The sequence below is a fragment of the Momordica charantia genome (assembly GCF_013281855.1).
Source record: "Momordica charantia cultivar OHB3-1 chromosome 2 unlocalized genomic scaffold, Mcharantia_2.0 BLBB01000002.1, whole genome shotgun sequence".
Taxonomy (NCBI): domain Eukaryota; kingdom Viridiplantae; phylum Streptophyta; class Magnoliopsida; order Cucurbitales; family Cucurbitaceae; genus Momordica; species Momordica charantia.
In genome coordinates, this window is record NW_028275160.1 from 3962929 (window position 1) to 3988804 (window position 25876).

Here is a 25876-nt window from a genome sequence, read left to right on the forward strand (position 1 = left end):
AAATGTTTTTTCTTTTATTTTCTTCATTCATTTTTGTTTATCCAACTTTTAAATTGTTGTGATCTCAACTATCTATTTTGGATGGAAATTTTTATTAGATCAAATCAAGATTTTGATTTCTATTTATTTTTTATTCCAATCAAACACGCAAAATAATTTCAAATCCATATGCTAAAAAAAAAGATATCAAATCCAGATCCTTCCAAAGCTGGTTCCAAACATATGGTAAAAGAAATAGAGGTAATCAAACCGGAAAAAACCCGGATTTTGAAGCAATGAATGGAGCTGATCGGACCGATTCGGATTTATATTAGTGAACCCGATTTACTGGTTCGGCTCGGTCGTTTTAGCCTTTTAGATGGGTAGAAGTAAACTACTGACCCCGACCGGTCCGCTTTGCCGATTACCTCTCAAGTCTGGTTGATTGTGGTCACTTGCGCTCGAGCCTTGGCGCCCTCTTTTTCCCCATCGATGTCTGGAACTGCAAAACTTGATTTGGATCTCACATTTCTGCAAATGAATTGTTTCGAAGCGTATGTTGTTCTTCTCATCTCTACGAATTTCTGTTAGTTGGTCCCTCTTGTCTTTGAAAGCTCTCTCGTCTCTCGAAATCTCATCCTCTGTCCCTTAAACCATCTCTCTTACTCGCCGTCTCAACCACTCGGCTCACGCTATGTTTTCTCAAATCTCCCAGAATTTGTATGCCTCCTTTTGGCTGCGATTGGATTAGGACTTCAATTTATGCTTTCAAGTTTGTGGCTTTTCTTTCTCTTAAGATTTGGGAAATGTTAGTGCTTGTCCCTTGATGACAACTATGGCTTTTGTGGCTCTCAGAAGGAAATTGGTTCAGAACGTTGTGCAGGAATTCATGCTACACCGGTGCTATAGCTCTAAGGTCGACCTTAAGAAACTCCGTCCAATGATTTCGAAGAGAATTGAAAATCGGGCGAAATTCTATCCTATAAATGCCATGATTCCAGTGGCACAACAAGTTCTTGAAGCTAGGGCAGTACTTATTCATGGAGTTTCCACTCTTCTTAAGGCATTTCCAATTGTCTCTTGCAAGTCAGTGTCCGTTGAACAAACTCTCTTTAATTTCTCATCTTTGTGTCATGATTTTACTTTGTTTTCTTTTCTTTTTCCTATCTTTTTACATAGTTTTTAATCTAAATTGAATATTCCTTGAACTCATCTGTGTATTGGGGTAGTACCATTTTTGTCAGAAATTCTGCGTGACCTTGATTTTCTGTTTCCTGACTAGTAGCAGATATAGGAAATTTCCTGTACATGAAGTGAGGTCAATGAATACAATAATATATATATATATTATCTAGTTCTTTATACGCGCTAGGACCGCATGTATAATCTGTTCTTTTTAAAATTTTGAGGCGTTGATGTTAATTCGTGTTTGTGAATGCTGCTTCTAAAACTCCTAGACTCATTGTGTAAGTCTGTTCTTTCTAATTTTAGATTTTCGTTGTTAACTGAATACATGTTTGTGAATTGTGCTTCTGAAACTCCTAGGATCATTTTGTAGATTTTGTCCAGAAGTATATGTCGGTGAGCAAGGTCATCTAATACGGAGTTGTGGCGGTTACAAACGTGGTGCCAAGAATCGGGTTCATGAATGGATCGGAGGTGATTTGAATGATGTTCTTGTCCCAGTAGAAGCATTTCACCTCCATCGCATGTTCCAAGATGTTATTAAACATGATGAGAGATTCAACTTTGAACGTGTTCCAGCAGTTGCCGAGCTATGCTGGCAAGCTGGAGCCAATCCAAATGATGAAAATCTGTCTTCAAGCACTGGGAATTCAGATGGTGGTGGCTCAGGCAGAGATGAATGGTTGTCAAGTCATGAGCTGATGCCTTTAGCAAATGTAACTCTCAAGGCATGGGAAACGCTTAGAACCGGTGTGCAGAAACTGTTAATGGTTTATCCTGCTAAGGTCTGTAAATACTGCTCAGAAGTTCATGTTGGGCCATCAGGACACAAAGCTAGACTTTGTGGGGTTTTTAAATATGAGAGTTGGCGAGGCTCCCACTTCTGGGAGAAGGCAAATGTAGACGATTTAGTTCCTCCAAATATTGTATGGCATCGGCGACCACAAGATCCTCCCATGCTTGTCGACGAAGGAAGGGATTATTATGGACATGTACCAGCAGTGGTGGCTCTTTGCACACAGGCCGGCGTCGTTGCACCATCTAAATATCATTGCATGATGAAAATTCAAGGCTTATCACCACGAACTCAACAAAATCTCTGAAATCTTCTTTTGTTTATGTTCATGTGGAGCTTGCCCAGAACACTTCACTCGATTTCAGTTCAAGACCTTTCAGGTGACCATGACTAATTTCCTATTTATTTTCTTTGTTCCTACATTATCTCTTGGGGTGATTTTTTAAATATATAGGTAGAGAAACATCATACATGAAATCATGCCAACATGGGAAGGTTATTGAAAAGTTTTGTAGCTCATAAAGTTTAATAATTTTGAAGTTGAGATATCAATAGTTGAAACCAAGTTCATAAAGAATGTCTTGTAGAATCTGCCTTCATTCTTTTCATGAGAAGAACAAGTAATGGGAGGCACTTTATAGAAGAACTGTATCACTGTATGTAAAGTCCAGATTTATATTCTTGCTCTGGAATTGTTGTTCCTTTCACTCATTTTTTCATACATGTTCTTGAAGCCGTTTATGGATTTTAAGGAACTTTTGCATGAGAAGTTATTCAAAATTCTGAAAAATGATTTAGTTATGCATAAGGTCGATCAATCATTTCACTTTTTGAAAGTTATTTACTGTTGGGTAATAGTTACCATAGCCATAGCCATAGCCAAGTGCAACATGTTTTTTTTTTTTCTCGTCGAACTTCTGGACTAACTAATTTCTATTAGTTTAGTTTTCATTCCGTTAGTTTTTAGAAAATGTAATTAGTTTGGGGCGAGGGGGTGTTTTTGGATGTCTTTGAGTTTGATTTCTTTGAGGTTTATTTTCCTGCTCGATCTTGTTGCTATTTTTAAATGATGCATGATTGGGTTTTGGCACATACTTTGGGGTTTAATATTTTTGTTAGTTGAACTTTGTATGATTTATGTGTTGGTCTAGGAACGATTCTCAGAGTATAGTTTTAAAGTGGTATTAATTTTACTATTTATTCAAGTTTATGGTTTGTTTTGATAAAATTAAACTTTGTAAATTAGCTCACTATGTCATAGTATACAAGATGAAATAAAACCCTTTTCCTAAAATTTATCATTATTTACTGTCAAATTAATCAATATCTAATATAAACTTCAATATCCTCGGACAAACAAATATGAATTTCAATGCATCACTGCATTGTAAGTTAAGAAAATAATTTATTATTTATTACTGACGTGAGCAAGTTTGATGCATTACTTATTTTCACAGAGGTTGAAGATTCGGAGTTCCATTTTCTAAGATATATATTTTAGGGGAAAATATACTTTTGGTCATAGAGTTTTGAAATTGTGTTTACTTAGTCTAAGATACTTTTAATCTTTGAAGTTTGAAAAATGGTTTTAAACGGTCTCTAAACTCATCCAACTAATGACCAAATGAGTTTAGATACTTTTTCAAACTTCACTGATAGCGTTTCTTTTCCGTTAGTCAACTAGTGATCAAATGAGTTTAGATACTCTTGCAAATTTCACTAATAGCGTTCCTTTTGTAATTTCATGACTATATAGACAGCAAATTCAAACCTCAAAAATTGATTAATAAAATGAAAGTGGAAAAACCTATATTTGGTTATAAAACAGTTATAAAATAATAATAATAAGTTATTGATTAGCTTGAAATTGATTGTTCCATCGAACCATACTTGGTTACTTTCTCGAGAAAAAATAATAATGAAAAAAAAAACCCCTATACCTGATTATAAAACAGTTGGAATTTCCCTTTTTGTTATATATAATATTTGAATATCGATGACAGTGAAGTAATAATAAACTTTTAAATTAATAAATGGTAAAGTAAGCATCTTATATTGAATAATTAATAATTGATCGTTGTAAATAATTGATGGTTCGCCATCGGTGAGTGGAGTGGTCCATTTTTTTAAATAAAAATTGAATGGTGTTAAATTTCATTGGATATTACTTGAAAAAAAAAGGTTGGATATGTTAACGATTATATTATTATTCTATTAAATAGTGAAACTCATACTCGAAGTTGAAATTAGTGATTTTTGCAAATAATCTCGATCTACGAAGCCTTTTTCTTCTTTGGTGGGGACTAATAAAATAATTAAATATTTTAAATATTACATTTTGTACCGATTAAATCTCAGTTCTTTAAATTTGAAATTTTCATTTCAACTTTAATAGTCATACTTTTATTTCGTATTAATAATTCTAAAAAAGTTTTTCATAAATATAAATTAGAACTTTTTCTTCCAACTATTTAATTTAAAATTTGATAGTCTTAAACGTAATCTTTAAAAGAGAGTCGAGTCTGTTTTTTAAGTAAAATTAACGAAAAACTTATTGACTTGGATCTGAAGGATGATAGTTAATCATTATTTCACTTGAGATCCATTATATTTATGTAACAGAATGAATAATTAACAAAAATTCACCATTTGCAAGTTCATAAATGTTATTTTTTTTTAAAACCAAACAATAAACATTCTATAGTACCTTCGTTGTATTTTGTCGCTTTCGTTAGCGTGGTTTACTTTACTTGTTTGAAATAATTTTAGAACTTTATCCTTAGATATTGTATCCAAGAGTCAAAGTATAGATAAGTAGTAGATAAAATACTTATTATCTTTTCTATTTAAAAATAAAAATTAATTATTATCTTTCCTAAAGTTGAAAGTTTGATCCTCGAGAGATGTCTCAAATTCATAAGTTTAGGATTAGATGTTGTTATAATTTATAACAAATGAGCTACAAAGTTGATTATTGTTTGAATGACATTCTTGGAGGTATATGCCAAATACCACTAAGCTATGCTCACTTTGGCTATGATGAATCATTCTTAAAGTGATTTAAGTCATTCATTTTATGAGCCACAAAGTTGATTATTGTTTGAGCAACATTTTCCAAATATGATGGAATCATTCTCAAAGTGATTTAAACCATTCATATCATTGACTACTTTTGAATTCTAAAGTAAATCATTTAATGCTTTATTTGGTGTTGATCAGTACCTATTTCTATGCCGAGCGCCATAAAGAAATTCACTCGTTACTTTTTTTGAGAAATTATATATTTTTTCACTCTCTTATTTGTCAATAATTTAATAGTAGTCAGATGTTGATCATTCAACACGTAGCGACTTTTCTTTTGTCAGGGATCATTGGAGTAGTACACAAGTGCTATGAGCCACTTCATTGGTTTGTTTCGATCCCCTGAATTTCCTTTCCCTTTCTTTGATGTTCTGATGGACAAAAAGTGCTTCGAGTGATCTGAAAGAACAATTCAAACTTATAGATAATTATAAAGTCAGCTACAAATTATCACAAAGCGTGGATAATGATTTGGTTAAATTAAAAAAAAAAAAAAAGTCACAAAACCCAGCTCCTGTTAAGTTTGCTTTATGTATAGCAAATATTACCACTTTGTCATTTTCGGTTCCTGTTTTTTTTCTTTCTGGGTCCCAACCACCTTTTAAGCTTGGTGAATATTTGAAAATAACAACACTGTTTTTGGATCCAAGTGTTCATTAAATATGCTTTTGTAAAGCAAAAAATACTAGAAAAAACCACCCCAATGTGGCTGTCGGCCTTCTCTTAATAATCGTCTGATGTAAAATCGAAAATCTATTGCCTCTAATAACTCCCGGATATAGATTCGAACACTTTTATAGTTTCTGTCTCATAAATCCAACGATATCAAAACTGCAAGCTACATTATAGAGATTATGGTGGAGATGGGTTTTGGATCCTTGGTTATGGTTCCAGTCTATGATGGGGTGTATTGTAAATGTTTATTTTAGAGGATATAAGCCCATCCAAGGTTCCAAAGGAGAGGAAAAAAAAAGGTTATCATTCCTCTAACAGGGCCTTTTTCGTCTTTGTGTAAGCTTAAAGAGTGGCTAAAATCAATATTTGGGGGCATGATATGCTGGCACAGTATGACTTTTGCCATTTTTTGTTCCCTACCTTGTCCTTTCAAGCTTCGTCTTTCTTTTTTCATTATGCAGGAATAAAGTGTTGCAATTATTCTAAACTGATAGACCCAGCACACAATTCTCAAAATTAATTAATTGACAAAGAAATGATATTGCAAGGCTTGATATATGACCCCATTTTACTATCATGTTAAATTACCCTTAAATCAAAAGATTAGCATAATTTTCTTCCTAATTAATATTGATAATCTATATGTTAGGTATTGTACTAATTTCCTAATTTAGGAAGGAGAACTTTAGAATGTATTAAAAAGATTAAATATATTCTACGTCTATTAACAAAATCTTAGTGGCAATTTAATAACATGTTCCAGTGTACCAAACTAGTTTATGAGGGGAGAACATCATTTAAAGGAAAAGAACTCAATTATACCAAATCCTGCACCGTAGTGCAAGAAATTCCATTGCCAATCAGCTAGGCTTCAAGGTTTGGAACTACGATATTATTATCTTTTCTGATCCTAATCTATAATAATCAACTAGCACAGAAGCTTTTCTTTCTTTATCCTATTTCTGGGACCATCCTTCTATCTCCCTAATCAAAGAAAGCATTTTTCTCGAGTTCTTACACAAACATGTTAGTGGGAGTTTTATTTTCTTTTCTTACCTCCTCCCAAAGCACATGCCTTTGGCCGTTAAATTTGCTCTGATGCCGAGACTAGGAATCTTTGACGCTGCTGTTTACTGGTTCACTGTCTTCTTTTCCTTTGGAGTTGGATAGGCCACGCATGTGCCTTCCCAGCTCTACGATTAGGACCAAGTCTTGTAGTAATGAAACCATTTCTCTCTCTCTATTGGAAGGCGGCTGTCATGTCTGGCCGCCATGCAAGAACCCAATTATTGATTGAAAATAGTCCCATAACGTGCTTTGTTCCCAGAGCAGGTGAGCCTATCAAGTCGTTTCGTACTTTTTATGGATATTATATGGTTGGGGCTGCAAACTTTAGTGACGCCTGCACCCAACAAATCCACCACCAATTATAAATAAAGCATCGCAAAGATTTGATATAGTCAAATTGGACTCCAATGCAAACTTACAGTATAAGTAACACATCCACAGCTAGTTTTAATTGTAAATTTGTTAGACCAGTCCCTCAAAATCAGGAGATGTTCTTTTCTGTTTTTTAATCATGAATTTTTTTTTCAAACATGGGTAAAGATAAATATGCATTTTTATGAAGAAAATGCAAGGTAAATGCATCTATAATTTTCAGGACATGGCCTATATTTAGCTGGATTTTGTTTTTTTTTGTAGAAATCATCTATCTAGGTGGACCCATGGCTCATGATTTAAAAGATAATCATGGCTAACTACTGCTTTTCTGTAAACAATTAAATTTAGAATAAACAATGCCATTACGTTAAGGAAAAGAGAAAATGAATTCCGATTCTTTGCTGTGAGCACATTCTATCATTGAACAGTACCACAATCAAAGGAGCTTGTTCCTGTTGTCCTACAAGGAACGGGCCTAACTAATTAGATCTATAATACCTGGCCTCTAATAGAATATGGCTGATTAAAATACAGATTACTGTAAAGCTATACCTAGAAAATATTTTAATTCCACTGGTGGACCTTTTTCAACATTTTGCTCCTTGTCTTGCTTGTTCCGTTAGGATATATAACCTCTTCACTCTGTTTTGGAATGTCAAGTAAAAAACTTGTTTCCTCTAAACAGGTTGAAGACTTAACAAAACAGTAGTAAATTCGGAGAATGAGAATGGGGCGGCTTACTTGTTTGGCGTTGGCCATTGTGGTTGGTCTTCTGGGACTGATAGGCTCAACTCAAGCTCAGCTGCAGCTTGGCTTCTATGCCAAAAGCTGCCCAAAGGCTGAAAAGATTGTGCTAGATTTCGTTCACCAGCATATCCACAATGCCCCTTCACTGGCAGCAACTTTCATTAGAATGCACTTCCATGATTGTTTCGTCAGGGTACTGTTTCTCTTCTTCTTTTCTAGCTTTATTAGAGGGAATTCTCAATCCCTATAACTCCTCTCTGCAACTAACATTAGCTCTTTCTCTCTGATGTGTTACTTAACAGGGTTGTGATGCGTCGGTGCTGATAAATTCCACGTCAAATAACCAAGCTGAGAAGGATTCTCCACCAAATCAAACACTCAGAGGCTTTGACTTCATTGATAGAGTCAAAAGCTTACTTGAAGACGAATGCCCTGGAGTTGTCTCTTGTGCAGATGTTCTTTCCTTGGTTGCAAGAGATACCGTTGTAGCCATAGTAAGCACTCAAACAAAACCAAATGCCCTTTTACTTATTTCAGAATTTGAGGCTGTTTTTGCTCGTTTTTTCTAGTTAAAACATAACAAACAAAAGATCGACCCATTTTCCTTGTGTAATGGAATATGTTCATTTTCAATGTGCAGGGAGGTCCTTTTTGGCAAGTTCCAACTGGCCGAAGGGACGGAGTGATCTCAAGGTCATCAGAAGCCCGGGCTGACATCCCTCCTCCATTTGGAAACTTTTCAACACTCCAAAGACTTTTTGCAAACCAAGGCCTTGATCTAAAAGACTTAGTCTTGCTATCAGGTGAGTTAAAAGTAAAACTAAAGTCTTAAAGAACCCCATGAGCATATATTCTTCATTTAGTACTTGTATCAAACACCTTACGTGCAACCATTACTTCAGGCGCTCACACGATCGGTATAGCACACTGCTCATCGTTCTCCAACCGACTCTACAATTTCACCGGCGTTGGAGACCAAGACCCCTCTCTCGACCCCAAATACGCCGCTAATCTAAAGGCCAACAAATGCAAAACTCCCACCGACAACAGCAAGGTGGAGATGGACCCAGGAAGTCGCAACACTTTTGACCTTAGCTACTACTCTCTTCTTCTCAAAAGAAGGGGCCTTTTCGAATCCGATGCTGCCCTCACCACAGACCAAACCACATTGGCTCTCGTTCAGAAACTCGTTCAAGGACCCATTGAAGAGTTCTTCGCTGAGTTTGCAGCATCAATGGAGAAAATGGGCCGGATTAAAGTGAAGACTGGTACGGAGGGTGAGATCAGAAGGCGATGCGCTGTGGTGAATAGTTGATGGATTGGTTCTAAGTTATAAAATCTATAATTTATTGCCACAAGTTGAAGTGTGACCTTTTGCTTTTGTGTTCTCTGTGCTTTTAGTTTTTAGTTTCAACTAGTGGGGTCTTTTTTTCTTGGGGAAATTTGTCGCTTGAATAATTGTGATCCACTGTAATTTGTACTGTTCTTTATTTCTTTTGTTTTTTAATAAGATTCTGATTTGAATAAATTATCCGTGCAAGAGAACAAAATTCATTATTGTTTTGTAGGCCTTCCCTTCCATATATAACTTTTCTAGTTGTTTAATTCTACCCAACAAAGGATTCGATTGATTAATGTATTATAACCTCGAATATTTCAAACGTTTAAAAACAATTTTAGTACTCTAACCATTTTTAAATTTACAAAAATGATATCATAAAAAAAAATTAGAGAGCGTAATATTTCTCATCAAATAAAGGTTCAAATAAATCGTTCCATGACTAAGCCAAAAAGGGCACTATTTTACCTGTTTTTCTTTTGTATATATAAATTCTCAATTAAAGGAAAACAAGCTTTTAATATAAATTTTTGAATTCAAGATAAATTTGAGGGGCAATTGTTGTTTTCCATCCTTCTTTACTTTACTTGTTACGAGTATGACATTATTTTACCATATCATCCGAGGAAAGTTCTAATTAATTTTTTATAGTAAAAAAGTAATCTCGAAAGAATAAAAAATAACTCAAAGCAATAAAATTTATATAATCAATTGAACGTTATTAAAGATCACAATTCATATATATATATAATTTCATTGCTGAAAAGTTAGTGAGGAGCGTAACCTTCATCTTTACTTTTAAGATGAATAGTTGTTATTATGTTGGTATCATGAGTCTTTGTTAGTCTTTTTCCTTGTCTTGCCATGTTACTCTTGCATTATCATTATTGTATCAATTATTTTCAAGTAAAAAGTCAACTTTAGAGATTTAAATTTTGAAAAGTTTGATATCGATCTACATGCATTTAACCGTTGTAGTGTTGTCATATTAGAGCTTCAAACCCAATACTTATTTATGGTAAACAAACAAATATGATCGTTGAACATATCCATTTATTTAATGATATAAGATTAATGGGAAAAATTCTCATAGAAGGAATAAGTATAAAATAATTGAGAAATTTAAATAAAACAATAAAATAAATAAACAAAATAATTAATGTGGAAAAACTCCAAACCGAAGAAAAAATCACGGCTCACAATATATCTACTATGTGAAAAATTATTATAATCACACAAATTTCTGTCTCCAACCCCAATTATATCGAGTTAACTAGAGCTTGTATACCAGACTTAAATATTTCAATTTAGATGATTAAAACTCAAGTTCATGAGCTTCTTTTAGAGTAATTGGAATACATGTCCTCGTTGTATTATCCCAATATAGAACAACTTACATTCAAATATTTTACCAAAATCCAATAAAGACTTCATAGTTAAAGATTGGTCCGAATTGAGAAAAGCACAAACATTTTAAAGTTTTTCTTGTTCAAATAATACAAATAACCAATTATATAGGTTAATTAAAAAGACAAACTACCTATGATGATAGGTTAGTTCATTGGTCTAAATTGATCAATGTAAATCAAAAGAATTGAGAGATAATTAATTCAAACGGTCCAAGGATGGTGGTGCCTAGACACTTACTGATAACAAATTTTGTTTCGAATGCCGAGAAGAACAAATAAAATCAAGTAAAATTGTTCACGTTTTCCTCTCCATCTATTTTTTATTTTTTTTTTACATTTTCTTGAACTATTGTTTCAATTAGTATTTTTTGCTATCATTTTTACAATAAATTATCAGCACGAATTTTTTTTCTAAGGTAAGGTTTTGTTTAATTTGCACGTCTAGTATAAATATTAAATGTTTAATATAAATTTATTTATTAAGATAATTATAACTTTGGATATTATTTGCCATCGATGAAATTCATGTGAATGTCATGAATGTTAGATTCATATATGAGTACACGTGTTTTGAATTATTTTCGGTAACGTTTGAGAAATATGTAGGATTAACTCACTTTTATTAATATACATTTGAAGTTGCATGATTTTGAATCAATAAGTCCTCAATTTGATTTAATGCACCTAAAGTTACGTAACTTTAAATCAACAAGTGATTTTAAACTAATGAACATATGTTTCAGAAGACATTCATACATATTACATGCTACTGTATAGCAGCAATATCAATAAAGATAATTGAAAATGTATATTATGAATTTGTATCACGTCTTCTTGTCGTCGAAGAATGAATTTTTCTATAAAAGATCATGAATATCACCAAGTGAATATGACAATAATTGATAATTGAACGATGATGGATAGTGAACATTTTTTTTTTTTTTAAGTTGAACCATTCGCGGAGTTATCTTGACCCAAATGGACAAGATATTAATTATTAAGTCGTAAATTTAAATCTGTTGCCTCCATGTTTAAATTGGAATATTAAAAAAAAAAAAAGGAGAAAGTCATGGGTCTAAGAGGCTGGAAGCTTCACTCCTTGGGCCTCTCTAATGGGCTAGATTACAGCTGGCTAAGTCTTTTTACGCTAAGGCCCAACCAAATAGCTGCGCCAAAGAAATTAAGAAAAGCCCTAAAGCAGTTGACAATGAGAAACCCTAATTTCTCCGGTCGATGGCCTATAAATTTACCATTCGACCTTTTATCTTTCATATCTTTGTTTCCTCAACTTGTGAGTTTCATCTGTGCGCTTCGTGATTCTATTCGTATTCGAATTTTTTTCTGAACCTGTTCCATCTTTCCCCTCTGCGGTTTGCTCAATTTCAAAGCACTCTACTTTCTCCCTCTCTCAACTGCAAATCTCAATTTCTTTTTTCATCTTTTGGATATGCGCTGTGGTGCGGTGATGAGGCTATTTAATTGGACTAGAGTTTCTGATCTGGGCACAATTCCCGGGATCTGATTAATATACCCTTGGCTGTCTGAGCACTCTCTTGATTTCGCTAGAATCGTGGTTTCGATTTCTTGACTTGTTTTGATTTTTCTCTTGAATTGCATATTTTTTTCGACGGGCTCATGATGATATTTCTAATAATCTTAGCGGATTTCAGTGAGATTTTTCTATCTATGATCTGATTGTTACACACACTGAAGCCTATTTTGTTAAAATTTGAAGTTTTGTTTTATATTTGATGATTCATTAATGTTTAGTTGCTCGCATTTATGTTGTAGAATTGGTTTAGCGGAAGATGAAGCTATGATGAGATGAAACACTTAGACGTGTTTTGGGCAGTGGCCGTAACTTTTAACTAAGTTATGCCGTGAGCCTATATAATAAACGACTTCTCCTTCCACTGAGCTTCTTTGTTTAGTCATTTGTTGCATTAGGACTGTTTTTCGATTAATTTTTGTGTGATTTTAAGTAAAAATATAATAGGTTAGCGCACAGCGTCCATTACCAATTCTGGGGGATACACAGTTCCTCTTGGCATAATGGCTCGGACGCCATATTCATTACTGTGGCCATCCTGATTGATGGTTACCTCAATGCCATTTAATCCTGGAAACACCACAGACATTTTGTGGCAACTATGTTTATTTTTGCTATATCCAGTCGTTTGCTAACCCGGGGTTGATTTGCATCGGCGGCCATTGACTACTTTAAATCAATTATTTAACTTGGAATATGATTTGAAATTGCATCTGTGCTCTGTTTTAGGCTTTTCAGCCATCTTCACTTTTGTTTCTATATTAATGGTCACGAAAAGACGCTTTCAAAAACATCCATCTGAGCAAATGATGATATTCATGATGTCTGATCATTCCATGAAGTTTCCAAATTCGAGCTTTTTAAAACTGATGCTCAGAATTGTTCAATAATCTTTGAAAAATATCTGCCGGTGTCTTTTTGGTTTTATATTCCTTTCAAAGGTAACTTGTTCCTCTAATAAAGGAATGTTGTGATCGATGGTTTCATAAACTAAAGCTTCGTCTGTGGTAAAATGGAGTTCGGCTGTAGATTTTACCTTACTTTGGACAGGTAGAATCATGTACACCAGTCTGTCATAATTTGCCTCTCTGTTCAGCATCCATCTATAGAGGCCAGTTGAAGAACATCCTGCGTTGACCAGATACTGTGGATGAGGTTGTCATGTTCAAACGTTGAACTGTTTTATATTCTATGTTTTAGAATTTGTACAAAACAAGAAAATAAAACAAATACAATTGTGTTTTCAATGAATCTCGTTTGTTTTTCAGTATCTTCTTTTACTTTTCTCGAACGATTTGTTTCATGAATTACTGAACAAAAGTTGAAAATATGTTAAATTAATTATTTTTGTTGAATTTAACTGTGAAGAATTATTTTTGTAAAAACTAATTAAGTTTCCCCTGTTCCTTCAAAATTTCCGTGAGTGTTGCACAAAGTACAACCCAATAAAGTGCGTGATCGAATTTTAGGACTGTGTAATGATAAATTTTCTGTATATCATATGTAATTAATATGTTAGTTTCTTTAGTTTATATTTTTTTGATAAATACGGTTTCATTCAAAATGAGTTTCATTTGACAAAATGAAAGAAAATGTATGGCCGATTGCAGAAAATTAATAACACGTTTTAAAAAATGTTTTGCATAATTTTAGTAATGAGCTTTTATTTTAGGGAACGAGTTTTATAATGAAATTTGAATAATTAACTTAAATTTAATTTAAAATTGATTTAAGAAAAAATTATTAGTAATGAGCTTTTATTTCAGGGAATGAATTCTATAATGAAATTTAAATAATTAACTTAAATCTAATTTAAAATTGATAATTAGAATTTGAAAATTGATTTAATAAAAAATTATTAAAAATGTGCTGGGAGATTTTGAAATTTATCCTTTTAAAATTTCAAAATAAGGTAATAAATAAGATTATTATTGGTAAATGATAAAATTTATTACTCTCACCTTTGATTGAGAGAGATGTCTTGAGCAATCGGAGAAGCACTTTGATAAACAGATTTGATCTTGACTGACTCAATTAAGGTATTAGTCTTTGTTCTATTAGACAACAAAGATCGCATTTTTTTCACTTCGTTCAAATAAGAGTTGTACCCATACGGAATTCTTCTGTTTCTCAGTATGATCTCTATCATCGGGTTTTAGGAGTATTATTTGTAAATAGTTTCATTGAGTCCTGTCTCGCTTATAGAACCAATTCCTATAATTATGAAACTCATATGAGAGACGGAGGAATAAGCTATTCTTTTTTTTAAATTGCGTTGATCTGGAGATGTTGAAGTTGCATAGATTATTTGAATTATTCCTACCATGATCAACCAGGGTGAAAAGATAGAATGAGCGTAGGGTAATAATTCCATATTGATCCGTCCCACCTTTTGGTCTCATGCAATTTCATGCGACCCACAGCCAGTAGGGTAGGAAACGTGTTAAGTGAGGTAATTATTGGTATATACAGTATTGACTTTCGTATTTTGTTAATTTTTGAATTGGTATATACATGTATTGACATAATTGAGTTTTATGGTATATTGAATTCTAATTTTGATTTTTCTTTAATGGATATATACATTTATTGACCTTTTAATTTTGATAAATTTTCTAATGTTTTAAAGGATGATACAAAGTCTAAATGAACACGTTTAAATTAACTGAAATACAAAACAAAGTAATTAAAATAATTAAATTGAAATCCCTTAGGAAAATCATTTTGAATTCTTGTTGTATATAAGAAAAAACGAAAGAGACATAGAAAAGAGTATTGCTAGAAAACTACGTTGCAAAATTTAAAATTAATAGACATTTTTTAATTTAGTAGTAGTAATTTGTTAATTTAGTCCTCCACTTAAAATTTCCAAAATATATTATATGGGGGTGAGAAGAGTTCAATTAGAAGGTAAATGAAGAACCAAGTAGTAGTAATTTGTTAATCAAAATATTCAAAATATTACCAAGGGCAAATCTTGCAAACCTTGACAAACAATCAAAAAGGAATCTGGATATTTATTTTATTAAAGTAAAATATATAGAATAAATTAGTATTATTGATGATGTCAAAAATAACAATTTAGCTCCTAAACTTTAATTTGTAAGATAAGAATAGACATTTACTTGAAATAGTTACTAAATCATAGAACCTTTGATTATGTCTCATAAGAATGGACATTTACTTGAAACAATTACTAAATCATAGAACCTCTCGACGAAAATCCAATTTAGTCTTTGGTAGTTCAAAATTTGTCTCAATAAATTTCTTTTATTAAAATTAAATATCAAATTTTATCATATAACAATTTTTAATTAAAAACATATTTGATCCCTGTTTAGTTAAAAAAAAAATTCAAGACTAAATTATTACCAAATTTAAATTACAGGACAAAAGTGTTTCTTAACCTATTGGTGGAAAATCGCCATGCATTTCAGAATATTGTATAAGAAAAATTAAAATGATCAATTGGAAAAAAAAATTGTAACAGTTAATATTGGAAATTTTTTTTATTGAGAGTGGAAGTATATTCCTTGCTTACTTGGGAAGTGATATTAATGTTCCACCTCAATGAAAAAATAACATAAAAAAGTATTAAGACAAAGTAAAGGATTCATCAAAGCACCAAAAAAAGAGAATAAATAAATAAATAAGCAATGGTGGAGAGGAAAAAATAAATTAAACAATTTTAGTCATTATTATATAAAATTTCCATTATTAACTCGAAAACAACCTACACTGTATAAAAAAAAATACATTATAACCTACACGTCTTTGTTTTTACAGCCATTTTAACATTCACAAACAGAGATTAAATCGAAAATAGTTTAAACATTATAACTAAAATATACATTTAGGATTTAGCTCATTTTTTTAATTCCACATGCACCATTCGTGGCACTTATTGCGTTTGGCTACGAATCAAAACGTGACACGCGTGATTTGACACACACACAAAAAAAACTGCTGGCATGTAAATATATTGCAATCTTGAACTGCGGGGCGAGCAGAGGCGGCCGAGTTGTATGAATCGATTGACTCGTTTTCGAACTCAGCTCAACTCGTTCGAGTCACGACGGTTTCCCGTAACCGCCACCGTCAAATCCCATCTCCGGCGTCCCAATCATGCACTAACCTTTAAAACCCACCGCCATTTTTCAACCCCATTAAACCTCGGAATTCTTTTCTCCGCAAACTCCGACCGCCCTCGTCGGCTTCCCCCTCTGCCCCAGGCGATGGACCTGGTTTCTCCGGAATCTGATCCCCCTGCCGTGGAAGATTTTGTTCACATCGAGAACCCTATTATCGAGAGTTTGTGTGAGAGTATTGTTAGTACTGCTGACGAACAGATTAATGACGCGGACTCTGTAATTATGCCGGAGGCCGAGGAGGGTTTGGCGGAGCAGAGGAGGGTCCTTCCGGAGGAGCTTTCTAGAAGCGTGATGGTATTGACGTGCGAGACCACTGATGAAGGTGGCATTTGTGACGTATACCTAGTTGGAACAGCACATGTTTCTCAAGTAACTTCCTGATTTTCGATTGTGCTAAATTGGCTTATATTTTCGGGATATTTGCTTTTGGAAATTTTGGAGGATATGAGAGGAGAAATGAAATATGGATTGCTGTGAATATGCTCGCACTCTCACGGAATTTACTTGGTTTTGTGAGCTGACAAAATTGATTGAGGAACTTGAGTTTGAACTGATGTAAATCACTCGTATGGATGCAGGAATCGTGCAGAGAAGTTGAAGCTGTAATCAGTTATTTGAAACCTCAGGTGCTTCCTCTTTTTTGAAACTCAATTATACTAGATTGAAAGATGGGTCATTCTGCAGGTTAGCTGCCTGCTTTCAAAAGGTGTTTTTACATGTTGCATTTGCGTTTGTGTTATCCGTTGAATGATTTTTTCTATTCAATGTATGTTAATGCAGGCTGTTTTCTTGGAATTATGCTCAAGCCGTGTGGCTGTCCTCACACCTCAGAATTTGAAGGTGCGCTTGTCATTTGGTCTATATTCAATTTAAGCGAATTGCTTGTTGAAATTCAGTTTTCTGCTTCTAACAATTTCAGAACATGAAAATTGTGGTTATCGATTGAAATCGGTTATATAAATTTGGTGTTATACAGCATGTATAGACCTTCTCATTAGCCCTCAATTTTTTCTGTCTTTGCTCTTACTCACCTTTACTTTTTCAGGTACCAACTATGGGAGAAATGGTTGAAATGTGGAAGAAAAAGCATAACATTTTTGGTATACTTTACAGTTGGTTTCTTGCGAAGGCAAGTTCTAATTTAATCTTCTGTATATGGTACACTTTTTTTTTATTACAATTCCAAAGATCACGATTTTATTCTTAATTCACTTCTTTGCTTTTATCTTAGGTAGCCAACAAACTTGAAGTTTTTCCTGGTTCTGAGTTTCGTGTAGCCTATGAAGAAGCAATGAAGTATGGTGGTAAGGTGATTCTTGGTGATCGTCCGGTACAGGTATGATCTTTTCCCTTTTTTTTAATAGACCTTGTCATAGGATTTCTTGAAAAAAATGGTCTCTCTTTCAATCATCTTTATTGCTTTCTGATATTTGCTTCAAAGGTCAATATGTTCGTCTCAATTACTTTTGCTTCATTGAAAGTAATTTACCCTGAAGAAGTGCCTGCTGTTGGATAGAGTGTTCACAGGATAATTCGTGGTTTGCTTAAGCTTCATAACATCCTTAGGGCTTTTAATTGCTACCTGATAGTCGCTTTAAAGGTTTTTTACACTGTATATGCTATTGCATGCATTGATTCTATATCCTAGTCCATCCTCTCCTTGTGTTCCTTGGTCCTGGTTTTGTTTGAACGGATTTTCATTTTCCAAATATGCAGGCTACTAAATTTACATGACATCCTATTCCTATTGCATTTTTCCCATGTTAGTTCTGAGGCATCTCCATTTCTGGTTATTCGGATTTTTATCATCGTCTGTCATCCCATTCTACTCTGCATATTCTTTAACGATGTGTCTTTCGGCTTGTTATGTTTATAGAGCTGAATAATTTCTAAGATTTGGATGTATCAACAGATTACAATACGGAGGGCATGGGCGAAAATGCCCCTTTGGCATAAGATAAAACTGCTTTACTCCTTTCTTTTCCAAGCATTCTTTTTGCCTAGCCCCGAGGAACTAACCAAAATGGTATATTTCATTTACTCTATTTACTCTCTTATCCTCACAAGTAGGATAATTCTCCTCTCGTTCTCTATTTTAGTTGCTGAGGCAATAGAAATTGCTTCACAAACTAACTTTACTGTTGCTATTTTTTATCTTCAGTTGAAGGATATGGATGATGTTGACATGCTCACGCTCATAATTCAAGAAATGAGCAAGGAATTCCCCACATTAATGGACACCCTTGTGCACGAGCGAGATCAGTTAGTACATTTACCTTTCTGCTGTTACCTTTTTTACTTTTTCAAAATTCTGTTTTTAATGATCATATATTCACTGTTAGCTAAATGTCTATGCAAAGCCACCTCATCACAATTCTTATTAACTGTTCTATCGAACAAATTGTCAAAGAATCCTTGAAGCTTAAAGAGACTTGATTTTCATTCATCCTCGAGTTATGTTTAGCAGCTGGACTAAGAAAAATATATTCTCGAAGGCTCTGCTGTTGAGGGGTTATAGGTTTTTACAAATAAAGAGTACTTTCCCCTTGATTTGTATTTCATGGAATTACCAAAAGATTATTCTGAGGAAGTCCAACTCTAAGAATTGTAATAACCTACAAATCGAAACCAGTTATATTCTCACAAATCTGTGTTCTGATTTCATATGGAAACATCATTTGTTATTGTTTTCTTTAGTTTTTATGGGCTTCTATTTTTCACACCCTTGATCATTTTTTGACCCCATCTATCTAACTGTTGTGATCAGGTACATGTCATCTACGTTACTGAGAGTAGCCAAGGAGCACCATTCAGTTGTTGCAGTTGTGGGAAAAGGTCACCTTAGTGGAATTAAGAAGAATTGGCAGCAGCCTGTTACGGTAGGTTAAACTCCCCGGTATTCGAGGAATTCGACTGGACTACCTCTTTAAATTAAGGACTCAAATGCTGCTTTGCTGACATGTATATTCTTCTGGAATTTGCAGCTCAAGGATCTTCTGGAAATGCCTGAGCAAAAACGAGTCCCCGTTGTGAAGATTTTTACATCCATAGGTGTTGCAGTTGCTGGAGTTGCCATCGTATCGGGCATCTACCTTGCTTGCAAAAAATAGTCATTGAATTCACCTCCAAGAAGGGGACTTGGCCAATGCCCACCTCAGCAAAGGATGCTATAAATGATCAACGAATTTGCAGTTTATACAATTAATTATACCATTGAATGGTTCTGGACTTTTAGACGAGTCCTCGTTTGAGGTTTTGCTTTCACAGAATAGTAAACACAGATTTGCAATAACAAATCAAATTTTTTTTTTCATTATACTCATTTTTTTCTACGTGTCCATTCGATCAAATGGTTACAGCGATTGGATAAATAACTAATGCTGAATTCTTGAAACATTAATATATAATTGCGTTGTTTAAAACAGAAAGGCTCCCTTTAACCCCATGCTATGGATGCTCATGTAAGCATTTGGGGCACCTGCATTCGAATCCATAGTCTGCAAGCAATGCTTGTCTCTGTTCAAATGGTAGGTCTTCGTCTATATATGAAATTGTGACCTGAAAAAGATGCACAGATCTCATCTATAGAATAAGCGATTGGATGAAAATAACCTCGAGTGAGAACATACAGGATGAAAAGAAAGTCTTGAATTACCTCCTCTCCTGTGCTGATGGGCCTCGCTGCAATTATGGTTGCTTGTCCATCTCTATCCTGCCATGATCATAAAGAAAAGGGACTTCCAGTATCAAACTTTACTGAAATCACATAACGGCTGACCACATTATGATTAAGAAAAGTGTTGAACAGTCACGATTCTCTTTCCATATTCAAGATAATTTGAATGGATTAAGATGTTACAAAGGATATTGTATAATTCGTTGAATTATTTCGTGATCTAAAGGGGTCTTCCATGATTTCACATACCTCCTCTCTTTTGAACGCTGTTGCATTGGGACAGCAGGAATGATTCATACAACTCTGTAAAGGGAAAAATGCTGTACCTGAGATGATGTTAAGCCATCGTCAGTGTTATTAACTGAAGGAGACGATTACTTTAAAATAATAAAACATGCAAACTAAGATCTAACATACCCTGACAACAAATTGAATAGCTTTCACCCAGAGCGTCGAGAAGGGGTCGGGTAATTTCCTCAGCCTTTTCCTGTCATTAAGAATTATTGGGTATCATAATTAAGACATGAAGGTCAGCAATTTCCATGATCAATGTTGTACAAGGGACATGCATTCTAACCTTGTAAGGAGATGGAAGTTCGTCAATATACAAGAAGTAATCCTCCACTGGTGATGCTACTACCAAATCACTAAGCATATACATAAATTTGATATTAATACTCTCAAGCAAAATTTTGCAGATAGCAATTAGGCTGTTAGAAGAAAGGAAAAATTGATGGAGAACTACTCTCATGTAACAAAAGAAAGAAATAGAAGGGTTACAAACAGAAACGTACAGATTATTCAGCTCAAACATGCCAATTATATGGCCATAGATTTCAAGGGAGAATACTAGTAGTAGAGTCAAGGACCTGACGTTAGATTCGACAAAATAGAGGAAAACATATAATACCCATCAATTCCTAACTTGCAAGGATACATGGTCCACATCCCTCGTCAAAAATTGCTTCCTTGAGGAGCTGCAATGACTGAGATTTGAAAATTGCATGGTTAGTGCCCAAACATGTCACTAGGACTAATTTTCACATGAATAGAATAACAATATGCATGATTAATATCATAGGTTAAATATAACACATTAGGTAAAAGTCTTGCTGAGATCAGCATATTCAACATGAGCTGCATTACTAGGAATCTTTACAAAGAATGTTATTTACCGTGAAAGCCATCTCTCTTATTTGCATTCGGAATGCAACTTCATTAGAAGGATCGACATCTTCTGGTAATGCAATGCAATCCCACCACCTAAGAACAAGTACTTTTGAATATCATATTATCACATCAATAAAAGAATAGAAAAGAAAAAAAAATCTTCAGACATCTCTAGGCTAACTGAAATTGAAACTAAAGATCGAACCCTGCAACTGTTAGTAGTTGCCAATGTTAAATAGTATAACAATATCGTAATAACGTAGCCTAGAGGAGCTGGCCAATATAAATATAAAGAGCTTAAAAAGGATGGATTCAAACTATAGTCGCCACCTACCTAAGATTTAATATTCTACAAGTTACCATAGCAACCAATGTAGTAGGGTTTGACGATTGTCCCGTGAGAATTGGCTTGACCACTCACGGATGTCAAAATAGTAAAGGAAAAAAAAGTGGCGTGTTTCAGCTATAAACCCGAAAAGTGGCGTGTTTCAGCTATAAACCCGTGTCAGCCTCAATTGGACCATTATCCAATGCTTATGGTCTTCTGATTAATGACGGCTTGAGTTCAAGTCATCCTTCAGAAGGAAAAAGAAAAACTGAAAAGCTAAGACTTGAATTTAACCACACTAAGTCTCTCTACTGGAATAAGCTCTTGAATCTAATGATAATTTAAATCATAACTGGTGGTAATAAACTGAAAAGCGAATTCAGAGGAAGCAATGGTGATCCTACAACCTGAACACTAAATAAAACAGAGGGAAAAAAGACAGCCTACTTTCCAATACATAGAGCATTGAACAATGACATTTCAATTGTTGATGACCACCATATCATCCTTATAATGTGATCACAAGCTAGAAGCTGAAGTTCAAAGCATTTCCTACTAATTTCACAAAGCACAAATATGAGAACTCCGTAAACAGAGCAATTACCTTCTTTTGTGTCCCATCGAGATTGGCTTCCATGCCTTCAAAAGAATGGATAGATCAACAACATTGTGAATAGGGTATGTGCCGAATTTCATTTGCTCTTCACAACGAGCCAACTTTAACTTCCTATACTTCAAAATAGTGGCAGAAATTGCCTGGAAAAAAAAATTCAAAACTCAGTTGGCCATTGACATCTTCTAATTTAACTATCTTTGAACTACAATTTTCCCAATATAAAGATTCAGATAAATAGTTAAAACAAATAATTTCAATGCACCAAACTACGCTAAGTTTCTTTAATAAGCTTTGATATACTGAACATCAACTGAACAAAAGCTCTGATAGACAATGTTGTATGAAATCCACTCAATGAATGGAATAAACCAAACTTGAAAATCAACTAAAAAATAACAACAATTATAGATAATACACATCATGAAGAATGTACCTTTGCAGCAAGAAGGAATATATCATTCGTTTCTGTGGAACCCACCACAAAAAGGAAAAAAAAAAGGCCCCATGTTAGAGAATAAAATATAAATGACAGCTATAGCTTACAAGTTGGAGACTTACCATTAGCATGTTGTATAAATTTTAGCAGAGCTTCCCTGCGTGATGATTCTGTTTTTCCCCCAGTGCAAAGTAAAGAATGGAATACTTCCCAATCAGCTTCTGCACACGATTTACTATAATATGGAACACTATATTAATTGCTTTGCTTACTCAGACAACTTCAAAATGGAAGAACTGTTATCTATACCAATAAGAAGTAAAATCAACTTAGGAAAGAAGATAACAAATCCTATCCTCCCAAGGGAGATTTTTAAAAGATCTCCAAAATTGCCACAACTTATAGGAGAATAATTCGGATAAAGCTCCCCAAGAAGAGGAAATAAAACATACTAATGCCCAAATATCCTGACAAATGACAATTCATAGACTATAAAAATGTCCCATTTCTCTCCAATCGGATTTTCCCATAGGAGGTTGCCAATAGCATTAAACCAAAAAAAAATTTTCCTCATCTTTGATCCAATTTCCAACATGATCTGGTAAAATATATTTTTTTAACTATTGGGAATTTGGGATAAGAACAAGGACAAAACTGCAGAACAACCATAGCAATACATATTTAAGTGGGTATTTCACTGTCTTTCTTACACAAATAGACCTTATCAAAGCTTTTTTCTATTTTGATAAATCAGCAGTACCACTCCTTTCTTTAGGGACCTTTTCAATTTGACAAACCTCTCTGGCTAAATAACGTCAAAGACATTCCAAAAATAAAGCTCCTCAAGCACTGACATAGATTATCATAAAAGAAAATGGGAATTAGATTTCTATTCTTCCGAAGTCAATGAAGTAACTAAATAAAGAATTTCATGAAAGAAAGAAGGATATAGAAATACCAAGAACATAACTATTTGATTTCAAAAATAAAATTATTTTCATTTTTTTTCCCTCAAAAATAAAATTATCAAAAGCCTCCAATATATAATTTCTTGTTAATGCATCAATTATAATGAAAGTACAGCACCCTTCCCCTTTCAAAAAAATCCAAAAAATGAAGGGAAGCATTTAGATGCTTGACCATTCAAGAGTGTCTTTACCTGCAGTAGAAGGTTTCACCACATCCCCCAGAACATGGAATGGCCGGAGGCATGGCAAACTCATTGGAGCAAGGCAATGATAAGCCACCGTTCATCAATGATTCCACAAGCCCTTTGGGTAAAGCAGCCGCACCTTTAGAACTGCTGGAAGAACATCCTCCCATGTGTTCATTATTTTTAAATGCAATCTCCTGGTCATCATCCGATTCAGTTTCACAGCAATCATCTGACATGGGTGATGAAGGCTCCATTTCATCACATTGATGGTTACTGGAAACTCCAAGATCTTGAAAATATAATTTCCTTCCAATTTGAAGTTCTATAGATCCAACAAAACGAAAACAAAAGCTGCACACTAGGCAGTCCATCTGCAAAGAAATTGAAAATGGAGAGTAACATAACAATATCATTGAAAAGAAAAATTATTAAACTGATATGCAATGGTCATATTTCAGATTTTGAAGACCTTATTTGATGTATGCTGAGAACCCACGAGAATTTGGTCCTTCAACACAAGGTCCCCTTCTTTGAAGGCAGCATCAGCAACGACACCTGCAGTTTGACCAACAGAAGTGATGAAAACTATATATGCGGTGAGAGTCGTGAGACCAACATTGATCACACATACAGATAAGAAACAGCACTAGGATTCTGGACTGAAGAAATCCAAGGAAAATGATATGATCATATGCTAATAGAATACTTTATGATCTTCAAGACGCACACAATAAAATAGTGGTAACTTTTCCATTAAACAATTAACCAACTTTTTGCTACAGAGCTACCAAATGTTTGCAAGAGATTGACACCTGAAAATTTATCTTTCCGTACAGAAGAAGCAAAACTAGATGAATCTTAGGAATGTGCTTCATATAGAAGTTCGGCTTCAATGTAATATTTTCTCATAAAAGTCCTCTCTGAAGGTTTCCTTCGATAAGAAGGTGACATTTTCTCCTACAAAATGCTTCGGCATCCAGAAAATTCATGAAGCGCGAGGATAAATCTCATTGGCAGTTAAAAGCAACGGAATACAGTACTTCGATTGACAACTTTTAATCACTTCATCTAACATGAATCAGGATTCCATCTAAAGGCATTCAAATAATTGAAGTTATCAACAGATATTTATTGACTAAGAAATATTCATATTAGCCATTGCCAACTTCGGAATTCAATCTCAGAAGGCCAGAGGCAGACGAGAATGTACCTTTTCCTAAAGCTCCATCTTGCTTCACTCGAAGACCATGACACTGCCTTGTCCATATAAGCTGGTCAAAATATTCCTGCAGAAAACAAGTGAAGACATTTTAGAACTATGGAAACTTCTTTTCCTATGTAAGTGGATACGAAAAGCCTACTCTGGTATACTCGCTCCCTTTGATTGATCTCTTATGTTATTGTTTCAGCTTCTCGTCAAAATACAAAAGACAACTTTCTGATTCAGAGAGATTACCTGAACTTGGAGAGGTGAAGGAGGTGCGAGGAGAGCAGAGATTTCATTGGAGTACTTTGCATCAACTGGGCAAACGAAAGCCATTGTTAAAGCACACGCGCGCAGAGGCGATAATTGGCGCCGCGCCGCCGCTGTCTGTTAAATAGTTGCTTCAGTTGGCGTCCTCCGTGTGTCGAGAAAAGAGAACTAGAAATAAAAGAAGCGGGTTGCTGGGCTGAACTGAACCCCCAAAAAACCCTTCGAAAAAATAGAAATGTTGCCTTTTTGGTGAGAAGGGAATTTCTACGACTACTTCCGGGGTAACTTTTACTTCGGCTCCGAATCAGATTTTCCCTTTGCCATTTAAATAGATATTTTCAAACTCATTCATTTTATTTAGGCCATAATTTTTTTGTTTTTCTGTTTTCTATTTTAAAAAATAACAATCATACTGGTAAGTGGTAAATAGCTTTTGCTTCCTTTTTTTTTTTATTTTTTTATTTCTTTTTTTACTATTGATAAAATTTTGAGAGAACCAGAAAAAGACTAACACTATTTTTTCTATTTAACATATCTTTTGTTCCCTCTCTCTTAATTTTTCTCTTTGAAATTTCTCACTTAAAAATTTATCTTTCCCTCCACTTCAAGGCTCTCAAGATATTAGAAGAAGAATAATAATAAAAGTTAAAAAGATTAAAATTTCAG

At 34.1% G+C, this 25876-nt stretch overlaps 4 protein-coding genes, 1 long non-coding RNA gene and 5 other non-coding genes across 11 annotated transcripts; 8 read left to right on the forward strand and 2 right to left on the reverse strand.

Moving 5' to 3' along the window:
- Positions 1 to 401: 401 nt before the first annotated feature.
- Positions 402 to 2679, forward strand: APO4 (APO RNA-binding protein (DUF794)). 2 transcript variants are annotated; one of them, XM_022285076.2, is made up of 3 exons: positions 402 to 533; positions 835 to 1065; positions 1538 to 2679. In XM_022285076.2, exons 1-3 carry the CDS (start codon positions 472 to 474, stop codon positions 2265 to 2267), a joined length of 1023 nt encoding a protein of 340 aa, XP_022140768.1. In that variant the 5' UTR covers positions 402 to 471; the 3' UTR covers positions 2268 to 2679. The 2 variants fall into 2 exon arrangements, with proteins under 2 accessions (XP_022140768.1, XP_087976501.1); XM_088120375.1 differs by having other exon boundaries at positions 413 to 1065.
- A 3730-nt stretch (positions 2680 to 6409) lies between these two features.
- LOC148212674 (uncharacterized) lies at positions 6410 to 8041 on the reverse strand. Its single transcript, XR_015789252.1, has 2 exons — positions 7901 to 8041; positions 6410 to 7118 (listed from the first exon to the last, which is right to left on the reverse strand). It is a non-coding gene; the product is annotated as an uncharacterized LOC148212674 (long non-coding RNA).
- Positions 7808 to 9434, forward strand: LOC111010990 (peroxidase 39). Its single transcript, XM_022284592.2, has 4 exons — positions 7808 to 8099; positions 8209 to 8400; positions 8547 to 8709; positions 8809 to 9434. Exons 1-4 carry the CDS (start codon positions 7881 to 7883, stop codon positions 9219 to 9221), a joined length of 987 nt encoding a protein of 328 aa, XP_022140284.1. The 5' UTR covers positions 7808 to 7880; the 3' UTR covers positions 9222 to 9434.
- A 2673-nt stretch (positions 9435 to 12107) lies between these two features.
- On the forward strand, positions 12108 to 12207 carry LOC148212675 (small nucleolar RNA Z157/R69/R10). The gene has a single exon (XR_015789525.1). It is a non-coding gene; the product is annotated as a small nucleolar RNA Z157/R69/R10 (small nucleolar RNA).
- Positions 12208 to 12283: 76 nt separating this feature from the next.
- On the forward strand, positions 12284 to 12370 carry LOC148212676 (small nucleolar RNA R11/Z151). Its single transcript, XR_015789534.1, has one exon. It is a non-coding gene; the product is annotated as a small nucleolar RNA R11/Z151 (small nucleolar RNA).
- Positions 12371 to 12464: 94 nt separating this feature from the next.
- LOC148212677 (small nucleolar RNA Z152/R70/R12) lies at positions 12465 to 12576 on the forward strand. Its single transcript, XR_015789527.1, has one exon. It is a non-coding gene; the product is annotated as a small nucleolar RNA Z152/R70/R12 (small nucleolar RNA).
- Positions 12577 to 12670: 94 nt separating this feature from the next.
- On the forward strand, positions 12671 to 12794 carry LOC148212678 (small nucleolar RNA snoR80). The gene has a single exon (XR_015789520.1). It is a non-coding gene; the product is annotated as a small nucleolar RNA snoR80 (small nucleolar RNA).
- Positions 12795 to 13003: 209 nt separating this feature from the next.
- On the forward strand, positions 13004 to 13079 carry LOC148212679 (small nucleolar RNA SNORD36). The gene has a single exon (XR_015789505.1). It is a non-coding gene; the product is annotated as a small nucleolar RNA SNORD36 (small nucleolar RNA).
- A 3112-nt stretch (positions 13080 to 16191) lies between these two features.
- On the forward strand, positions 16192 to 19670 carry LOC111011104 (uncharacterized). The gene is made up of 9 exons (XM_088121007.1): positions 16192 to 16723; positions 16933 to 16980; positions 17135 to 17194; positions 17400 to 17487; positions 17590 to 17690; positions 18267 to 18380; positions 18516 to 18616; positions 19122 to 19233; positions 19339 to 19670. The coding sequence occupies exons 1-9, from the start codon at positions 16229 to 16231 to the stop codon at positions 19462 to 19464; spliced, it is 1245 nt and encodes a 414-aa protein (XP_087977133.1). The 5' UTR covers positions 16192 to 16228; the 3' UTR covers positions 19465 to 19670.
- On the reverse strand, positions 19637 to 25503 carry ATXR2 (histone-lysine N-methyltransferase ATXR2). Its single transcript, XM_022284729.2, has 15 exons — positions 25193 to 25503; positions 24947 to 25022; positions 24206 to 24291; positions 23740 to 24107; positions 22703 to 22815; positions 22578 to 22609; positions 22133 to 22284; positions 21206 to 21293; positions 20968 to 21016; positions 20825 to 20879; positions 20608 to 20677; positions 20448 to 20517; positions 20280 to 20356; positions 20010 to 20066; positions 19637 to 19912 (listed from the first exon to the last, which is right to left on the reverse strand). Exons 1-15 carry the CDS (start codon positions 25274 to 25276, stop codon positions 19802 to 19804), a joined length of 1488 nt encoding a protein of 495 aa, XP_022140421.1. The 5' UTR covers positions 25277 to 25503; the 3' UTR covers positions 19637 to 19801.
- Positions 25504 to 25876: the final 373 nt, after the last annotated feature.

Excerpts from the sequence above, each read along its gene's own strand:
- APO4 (XM_022285076.2), top strand. The coding sequence starts at position 472 with ATGTCTGGAACTGCAAAACTTGATTTGGATCTCACATTTCTGCAAATG. Across the intron at positions 534-834 it reads CAAATGAATTGTTTCGAAGC|AAGGAAATTGGTTCAGAACG; the intron begins GTATGTTGTTCT and ends TGTGGCTCTCAG. Across the intron at positions 1,066-1,537 it reads TTTCCAATTGTCTCTTGCAA|ATTTTGTCCAGAAGTATATG; the intron begins GTCAGTGTCCGT and ends ATCATTTTGTAG.
- ATXR2 (XM_022284729.2), bottom strand. The coding sequence starts at position 25,276 with ATGGCTTTCGTTTGCCCAGTTGATGCAAAGTACTCCAATGAAATCTCT. Across the intron at positions 22,610-22,702 it reads ATTTATACAACATGCTAATG|AAACGAATGATATATTCCTT; the intron begins GTAAGTCTCCAA and ends TGGGTTCCACAG. Across the intron at positions 20,067-20,279 it reads CAGCGTTCAAAAGAGAGGAG|GATAGAGATGGACAAGCAAC; the intron begins GTATGTGAAATC and ends TGATCATGGCAG.
- LOC111011104 (XM_088121007.1), top strand. The coding sequence starts at position 16,229 with ATGAATCGATTGACTCGTTTTCGAACTCAGCTCAACTCGTTCGAGTCA. Across the intron at positions 16,724-16,932 it reads GAACAGCACATGTTTCTCAA|GAATCGTGCAGAGAAGTTGA; the intron begins GTAACTTCCTGA and ends GTATGGATGCAG. Across the intron at positions 17,691-18,266 it reads TTGGTGATCGTCCGGTACAG|ATTACAATACGGAGGGCATG; the intron begins GTATGATCTTTT and ends ATGTATCAACAG.
- LOC111010990 (XM_022284592.2), top strand. The coding sequence starts at position 7,881 with ATGAGAATGGGGCGGCTTACTTGTTTGGCGTTGGCCATTGTGGTTGGT. Across the intron at positions 8,401-8,546 it reads GAGATACCGTTGTAGCCATA|GGAGGTCCTTTTTGGCAAGT; the intron begins GTAAGCACTCAA and ends TTCAATGTGCAG. Across the intron at positions 8,710-8,808 it reads AGACTTAGTCTTGCTATCAG|GCGCTCACACGATCGGTATA; the intron begins GTGAGTTAAAAG and ends CCATTACTTCAG.